The sequence below is a fragment of the Cololabis saira genome, chromosome 12 (genome assembly GCF_033807715.1).
Source record: "Cololabis saira isolate AMF1-May2022 chromosome 12, fColSai1.1, whole genome shotgun sequence".
NCBI classification, from domain to species: Eukaryota; Metazoa; Chordata; class Actinopteri; order Beloniformes; family Belonidae; genus Cololabis; species Cololabis saira.
The window spans coordinates 30,829,451-30,838,259 of record NC_084598.1 but is presented as its reverse complement, the minus strand read 5'-3'; the positions used below and the strand labels follow the sequence as shown (position 1 = coordinate 30,838,259).

At 39.0% G+C, this 8,809-nt stretch overlaps 1 protein-coding gene across 1 annotated transcript; it reads left to right on the top strand.

Moving 5' to 3' along the window:
* Positions 1-1,081: 1,081 nt before the first annotated feature.
* Positions 1,082-8,438, top strand: actr5 (actin related protein 5). The gene is made up of 9 exons (XM_061736558.1): positions 1,082-1,469; positions 3,135-3,373; positions 3,574-3,743; positions 3,968-4,185; positions 4,443-4,607; positions 5,568-5,672; positions 5,891-6,030; positions 6,933-7,065; positions 7,224-8,438. Exons 1-9 carry the CDS (start codon positions 1,086-1,088, stop codon positions 7,545-7,547), a joined length of 1,878 nt encoding a protein of 625 aa, XP_061592542.1. The 5' UTR covers positions 1,082-1,085; the 3' UTR covers positions 7,548-8,438.
* The last annotated feature ends 371 nt before the right edge of the window (positions 8,439-8,809 follow it).

Below are 8,809 nucleotides of genomic sequence, written 5' to 3'. Positions count from 1 at the left end.
CATAAGATACAAGATAAGACTTTCTTGCCATGCATTGATGGAGTGACAGACTCATGGTTCTGTGTTGCAGGTGTGAAGATACTGCTATAAGCTACAAAGGTATTATATTACTGACCTGTTGGTGTCTTCATTTTTGGAATTTGAAACTGTAAAGCATTAATGTTGAGACTAAAACCATTGTAGGTGTATTTGTTTCCTCATGGAAACTTGGTTTAGAATTTTGAAAGGAACCAATAAAGAACAGGATCAATATGTAGAATCAAAAATGGGAGAGTATAGACTAATGTTATAACTTCCCATCCTTACAGATATGTTAAAGTGGAATCAAATTATATCTCAATATCTTGAGACAGTGGAAAATGTATCTGCAGCACTCTCTGCTCAGACACAAACACTGTTCGTGCAATCTGAGACACAGCAGAGCGGACAGCATCATCACTCATAGAGCACATTTTTTCAACAGCTTCTTAGCTGCCACACTGTCAGACTGATGGTGAAACTAAACTGAACATGTGCAATAATAACACAGTATACCTCACTTCATCTGACATGTACATTTGGTATATTACTATCCATGAAATACAACATATACCGCTCTGATGAAGATGCAATACTCCTAATTGTGTAATACATATCCTTTACGTCTAGTACTTGTATTTAACATTGAATATATATCCCCACCTTCCTGTATAGTGTTTTTGTATTTCTTATATTGTTCTATTTTTTATTATTTTTCATTATATTGTTCTTTTTTCCCCTTTCTTAACCTTTTTGACTCTGAGAGAAATCTGCACAGGATTCCATTGTGCTTGAACTGTACGTTTTATTCACATTTGGCAATTAAAAAACTTGACCCTTGAACATCTGTAAAAGTTAATGAAAATACAAATAGAAAATAATACATTTAACTCATCCTTTCTAATATCTATTTCCTCTTTTTAATAAATGTATCTATATAGGGGATAGGGGGCGATTTCGAACACAGCTTGTGTCTGTTTTTGAAATAAATGTAAAACGACTAGGAACCATACACCGGAGACACCGACACTCCACTCGGCCTTATTTTGCAGTGACACGTCTCCAAAATGGCGTCTAAAGACAGGGCGGTGTGTCAGATTTTCTCATTTCAGGACCTTAAAACGACCCCAGACCCGATTTACGACCTCCCAGCGCAGTGCCTGGACCCCAGTCCGGCCACGATAGTGATAGACAACGGCTCCTTCCAGACCCGCGCCGGCTGGGCGGCTCCGGCGGCCGAGCCCGGCTCTCCGCGGCTGCTGTTCAGGTCGGTGGCGGCGCGGAGCCGCGGGGCCGCCCGCAGCGACACGCAGATCGGCAACGACATCCCCAACCTGGAGCCGCTGCGCTGGCTGCTCAAGAGCCAGTTCGACAGGAACGTGGTGGTCAACTTCGAGATTCAAGAGCTCATCTTTGACCACGTCTTTACACATCTGGGCATCGGTTCGGAGGTCAGTGGTGCCGGTATTTCAGCAGAGGTGTCAAACGTATTCACATTCATTACTCAGGTAGAAGTATAGATACTAGAGTTTAAAAATACTCCTGTAGAAGTTGAAGTATCAACTCAAGTTTTTTACTCAAGTAAAAGTATAAAAGTACTGGTTTCAAAACTACTTAAAGTATAAAAGTAAAAGTAATGTAAGGGGGGAAATAAGCCATTAAGTACAAAAGCCATTGAAAATGAATTTTTTTTTTAAAGGCCAAAATGAAATGGAGTAACAAGGCTGTTTTAAAATGTAAGGAGTAAAAAGTACAGATAATTGCGTGAAAATGTAAGGAGTAAAAGTAAAAAGTCATCTGAAAAATAATTACTCCAGTGAAGTATAGATAACCAAAATTTCTACTTAAGTAAGGTAACGAAGTATTTGTACTTTGTTACTTGACACCTCTGATTTCAGGCAAGGCAAGTTTATTTCAGATTCAGAATCAGAATCGGAATAAGAAAAAACTTTGTTGCCAAGTAGTTTAACACACACAAGGAATTTGTTGTGGTGATTGGTGCAATACAAAAGAACAAATAATATTAAAAGGTAGCAGGTAAAAACTCTGGACACGTGGGTCAAGCTGACTTCATATACTTTCACATTATTAAATCTGTTTTAATCAGAATCACATCCAGAAAGCCAGAAGGAATACTGTACTTACAAGTTCAGTGTGAATGACACCCTTGAATTGCTGCAATCTAAATGATGATTCCTGGCAAAACTTCGGCTACTTCCAAGGCAAGGCAAGTTTTGTTTGTATAGCAGAATTCAACACAAGGTAATTCAAAGTGCTTTACATCAACATTAAAAGCAGCAAGACACAATTAAACAGTAAATAACGAAAAAAATGAAACGAGAAGAAAAGAGGTAAAATAATATAAAGCACAAGTTGTTAAAAAGTAAGGACAGTAGAGTACAGCAGGTAAGTATTTAATTTAAGAGTACGCTTCAGTAAACAGTAATGTTTTTAGGCCTGATTTAAAGGAGCTGACAGTTGGAGCAGACCTCAGGTCTACAGGAAGTTTGTTCCACCGGTGAGGAGCAGAATAACTGAACGCTGCCTCACCTTGCTTGGTTCTGGTTCTTGGGAACCACAACAAACCAGATCCAGATGAACCTCAGGGGTCTGGGAGCTTCATAGGAACTAACAGATCAAGCATGTATTTTGGTCCAAGACCATTCAGTGCTTTGTAGACCAGCAGTAAGATTTAAACTCTATCCTTTGACTCACTGGAAGCCAGTGCAGTGATTTCATGACCGGTGTAATGTGGTCCAGTTTCCTGGTGTTTTTAAGGACTCTGGCGGCAGCGTTCTGGATCAGCTGCAGCTGCCTGATTGATTTCTTGTTAAGGCCTGTAAAGATGCCATTGCAATAATCCAACCTACTGAAAATGAATGCATGAATACTTTTTTCCATGTCTTGTTTAGACAGAAACCCCTTAATTTAACATTTAATAGACAAAAGTTTGGGTTTCACTTTTCTGCAGTGGAATATGGAAGTTTAATGGTTTTTATTGTAATCCCTTAATGAGGGGGATTTTGATCACAATAATGAGTTATTTTAGTATTTTTACATTAATATTTAGTATATAACCAAGCAGGGGATGAAGTGTCTTCCTAATGTTTTCATAGGGCAGCGTGAAACATCCCATCGTGCTGACGGAGGCTCCCTGCAACCCGCTCCACTGCCGGCAGATGATGTCAGAGTTGCTGTTTGAGTGCTACGGTGTCCCATACGTCTCCTATGGCGTGGATGGCTTGTACAGTTTGTATCTCAACAATTCAAAAAGGACCCCCCAGCCACCACAAACTGGCCTTGTTCTGTCCTCTGGATGCCACTGCTCACACATCCTGCCAGTAATCGATGGAAGGTGAGCTTTAGTTGACAAATGCAACATATTCTGTGTTCTTTGTGTGTTGCATTTGCACTCAAAAAGTTAATGATACATCATTTTAAAGGCTTTACTGGCCTTGCTTTTCCCCCCAAATGCTTTCAATCACCTCAATTCATTCATACATACACATACTTGGTCCTGTATTTGTTCCAATGTAAATATGGCTTTGATTTCAGGTTGGATTCTGTAAACTGTAAGCGTGTGAACCTGGCTGGAAGCCAGTCAGCATCCTATCTGCAGCGACTCCTGCAGCTGAAATACCCGGGTCACCTTGCTGCCATCACACTCAGCCGCATGGAGGAACTGCTGCATGAACACAGTTATATTGCTGTGGACTATCACGACGGTAAAGCGCATATGTTAAACATAGATAAACTCACTGACATCCATCTGTAGGCACATATACCTGTCAAATAATTAACTCCTAGCAGCAATTAAGTACTTAGATCTTGAATAGTTAAAGGAGTCCAAAAATGGTCATCTATTAACATGATAATTGTAACCTGCTGGGGTTTGAAATAGCTAAAGGATTCACGTGTGCTTTTTCTTTAATGATTCTTCACTTTACAGAGATGGAAAAGTGGCGTAGCCCAGAGTTTTATGAGCAGCAAGTTCATCGTATGCAGCTTCCCTTTTCTGGAAAGGTGCCAGGTGGCTGTGTGAGTGTGGAGGAGAGGCAGGAAAGACGGGCTCAGCAGCTTCGGCGACTTCAGGAAATTAACGCTCGCCGCCGGGAGGAGAGGCTGCAGCAGGACCAAGAGAGGCTGGACAGACTTATGGCAGTGCAGGTAAGGAAACTTTATTGTCCTATTATAAATTATAAAGAATTATTTTACTTTTGGTTCTTTATGTACTTTAGATTCTTCTCTGCTGTATTTTTGAATCTCAAAGATTCAAATGAAAAGACAAAAATCATTTATTATATTAGAAATTTTAAACAATATTATGTGTAAAAATGTACAAAAAGTTGTAGCTATAACTGTGTATTTTATTTGATGATTGTTTGCTTATAACACATGGTGATCAAGGAATTTTGTGTGTGCAGGAGTTGCTGGAGGACGGGCTGTTGGATCAGTTTCATAAGAGTCTGGTAGAGCTCAACATGGACTCAGCTGAGGAGCTGCAGTCATACATCAATAAACTGCAGCTGGCTGTGGAGCAGGGAAGACAAAAACTGCACCCCAGCGACAGAGCGGAGGGAAAGGCAGAGGTAGGTGAAAACCATGTATTTGCTAGAAAACGTATAATAAACATGCAAAAAACATCATAACTATCTGCAGTGCACCAGTGAGACTGGCAAAAATGTTAAGTTTGATGCACCGTACTTCATATAAAACAGATCTAAGGAAGGTATTTACCAAACATGTGAGGTGGGATGGGGTGTACTGCAAGTCTTAACATTTATAACAAGGTTCATCAGTGTGAGCAGGATTTTAATAGGTGTATTCTAACAGTATTAGGTTAAAGACTCATGTTAATGCTTTTTTTTTGTAGGAACCCATTAAAAAAAAAATAAAAAATACAGTGTTATAATTCCGATGCATTATTGTTGTTGGTGACTTTTCAGTTTAATTGTCTTCTCCGAGAAATTCATTTCTGTAACATGCAGACAATTGTAAACTTTAAGGAGTGGTGGGGATGAGTGTGACTAATTTGCATAATAACGGAACTGCACATAAGATTCAGGCACTGTCACATCCAAGGTATTGTTAGATGTGAAGTGAATGTTTTTACTGGAAAACAGATGTAGAAAAAAAAGAATATTCAAATGGCAGTTTTAGCCTTATGAAAATGCTACTGAGCAACTAAAATGCCTTCATCAAAAAGAGAAACAACTGACTAGCATGTTTGACAATCTCCTTGGCATCACTGTAAAATGAAATCTACTTTTGCTCTTTGTTAATAAGTTTTAAATTATAAACCTTTTGTATGATGGTACACTGTTTGTTTGCCTGTCCTTTTGGTCATAAAAGGGGTTTGTAAATGCAGAAAAAAGATGGCCCCACCTGACCAGCTTCTTGGATGCAGTAAATTTGAATGATCCAATAATTATAAAGGTGAACAGGCTTTATGAATGCGCCGTGGGCTCCTGCGGGATGTGTCCTTATTTGCTGCAGTGGATTTGCTGCCACTGACATGAAGCCTGAGGCTCTTCGTCTCTCTCTCCCAGGTGTCAGAGTTAGAGCAGCTGATGGATGAGGGAGATGGAGTGGCATTGATGGATTCTGATTTCCTTGAGGACGCACTGCCAGAAAAATCTGCTAATGTGGCTCAGGTAGGGGCACATTGACACCGAGTCTCAGAGGGATGCATAGAACTTCATAATACAGCATTAATTAGTTATTAGTTAGTTATGAGTTATCAGATTTTTTTTTTTTAAACATGAAAAAGAATGGATTCAGTTATAGGTTGTTGCATTCAACTTTGCTCAAGTAACATTTGACGTATTTTGTCAATACTTGAAGAATAAGTTCCTATTTATTTTCCCTCCAGCCCGCATTCAACATGGCAGAGTACCACCAGCTTTTTGTCGGTACGGAGCGTTTGCGATGTCCAGAAATCCTGTTTCAGCCCTCCCTGACCGGAGAGGACCAGATGGGACTGATGGAAACGCTCCAATATGTCCTTGCCAGGTAAATATACAACAAAAGAGACCCACAACTGCTTTCCATTCATCTAGTCGCAACTGCACATGTCAGTGTCATGTCTGCACTACTTTCTGCTGCTTTTTGGGAACATTATGTGACGACGGTCTGATTGGGTCAAACCTAACCAAACCAAAACACAACATGAGTCAGTACTTCTGCAGCCACATTAACAGATGATTAGGAAGAATTTCAAGAGTTCATCTGAAATATGATCAGCTCTTAAGAGAAATTGTATCGGTAAATAATATTATTGTCCAAACTTACCTGTGTTAATTAGTCCCAATTATGTTAATTAAGTGTTCAGCTGTAAATGAAGCTTCCAATGTCTGAAATCAATATTATTTTTTTTAATGTCCTCCTGTTTATAGCTTCTCTGTCCAAGATGATGTAACATTCTTTTTAAATATGAATTTTTATCACAAAATTATGTTTTTATGAGGAATTTGCAACTAGGAAGCGGAAACAAAATATGAAAAAAAAATGTAACCATGACAAGTAAGATATGTTTAAATCTTGAAATGTTGACACGATTTGTTACGGATATACAACATGCTTTGAGAAAACTGACACTTTGACTCTGAGCTGTGTCTCTCAATCTCTTTCACAGCAAGTCTGAACTGTGAAAAAACATTAACAGAGACCAAAGTTTAAATAATTGAATGTGGTGCCTATTGACAAATTGATAAAGTTGTTGATGTCGGATATATCTTGTATAAAAAAGGCTCATGGTATATATAGGAACATACCTCATGCCTTTGAAAGCAAATGATCACATCTCATTGATTCTTCACCATCCACTGTTATGTTGATATTGCTTATTTTACTGGGAAAAATGCAGTGCAAAGTCTGGTCTATGAATATTTTTGTTTGTGTTCCACCACAAACAGATATACTCCCAAGCAGCAGGAGGCGCTGGTGAGCAATGTGTTTCTGACAGGAGGGAACATGCAGTACCCTGGGATGAAGGAGAGGGTGGAGAGAGAGCTGCTAGCTATGAGGCCCTTCCAGTCTCACTTCAAGGTGCAGATCATATTGTTGCACATATGTCAAATCTGAAGTTTTATTAGCATAATAGGAAAGTAATTAGCTTTTTTTTTTTCTCTGCCTGTTATAAAATGTTCCTCAAACTGTTTTGTTAACTCAGTGAAAGCTGACCTGTGTAACTGACATCTTCACAGGTGAGGTTGGCATCACAGCCAGCACTGGACGCCTGGTACGGAGCGCGAGACTGGGCGCTGGAGCATCCTCCTGAGAGCGGGTCCGAGGGATGGATCAGCAAACAGGAGTATGAGGAGAAAGGAGGCGAGTACCTGAGTGAGCACTGCGCCTCTAACATGTTCACTCCGATCAAGATCGTCAAACCAGTTCCCGCTCGCCCTGCTGAGGCTTCTGTCAACGTGCAAACATCATCAGGAGCTGCAGCTGCCATCACCACGGTTACCTCTGGCCCTGTTTCCGCCCCCTCCACTGTTACTGCTGATGTTGCAATGGTTGCCTCCTAAACTGAAGCCTCAGTCGTGCCTGATTTTGGAACAGAGAGGAGTTTTCTCTTTGGTGCTCTCATTGATCTAGTTTGATTCTCACCAGAGAGTTTGCAGCAACCGATGACATTTGATCAGAGATGCACCTCAATGAAGACTTTTTTTTTTTTTTTCTTCCCCAAACGGAAAATTGAACTCTTGAAAAGGATTTACATCAACATAACGATGACCAAACAAAATGTACAAATACAAGATTCTTGTGGAAATTTGTAACTGTTGCAAAATATTTAACTTTTTTTAATATCTGACAAAACAGTAAAAGGCTGTTCATATTGAATAGTCATGTAATTGTTAAATGTTAAGTTGTAGTGGAAGGATTTAGTGTAAATCTGTGTAAATAGACTATGTAGGTTTTTTTGTAGTTTTTTTTATTATATCAATGCTGATGAAAACCACCTTGTTTTCTATTGACTGAAAATACGGTAATAAAGGTCTTGCAGATGCCTGATATGAAGGGTTGACGTTGAAAGTATCGTTTAAAGTTGTTAATTAAGTTCATTTTGCCTCTCTAGTCCCTGAGTACAGTTGACATTCAAATTAATGAAATTATTTGTTTGTTTAAGTTCTGCACACTTGTTCTTTCCTCCTGCTCAAAATTACTGCCACTTCTGAATTTAACATGTGTTCAAAATACCCATTCAGCAGTTCATTTTCTGTTCCTGCTTCGTCCCGTTCAGTCCATCACGGGGCCACACAAGGCTAATCACCAAGAAATATGTTAATGAAAACAAATGAGAAATACTTAGTAATTAGCAGAATGTTAGTGAAGCGCTGAAAGGTATTGATCACAAGTCAGATGCATTTTGCCTCATGACGCACAAAAAGTGCCATAAACACATTTATCAGACTCTTTGACCCTCTCTTGATCCTTTTTTTTTTATGTTTGCTTATTTAAACTTGGATTCATGTGACTCTGTGGTTTACAACCTAAAAAAAATACCATTATATTTTCCAGACTTATAAGTCACGTATCTAAACATCCTGTTCTCCAAGGCTGTAAATAAAAAAAGAAAAAAGCTATATCCCATGCAATTGGGAGTAGTAACTAATTTGAGTATACCTTATATGACGTATACTGTAGTCATACGTCAAATAAGGTGATTATCAAAAATACTCCATCCATTTTCATCCACTTAATCCAGGATATTGTTCCATAAATAGTAATTTATGAAATTTCAACATGATCCTTTTTATGTTGATATCTTAATATTAATAGATACACC

Bases quoted from the DNA above. Each gene is read 5' to 3' on its own strand.
- actr5 (XM_061736558.1), top strand. From the start codon at position 1,086: ATGGCGTCTAAAGACAGGGCGGTGTGTCAGATTTTCTCATTTCAGGAC. The intron at 1,470-3,134 runs GTCAGTGGTGCC...ATGTTTTCATAG, and splicing joins ATCTGGGCATCGGTTCGGAG to GGCAGCGTGAAACATCCCAT. The intron at 4,186-4,442 runs GTAAGGAAACTT...TTGTGTGTGCAG, and splicing joins ACAGACTTATGGCAGTGCAG to GAGTTGCTGGAGGACGGGCT.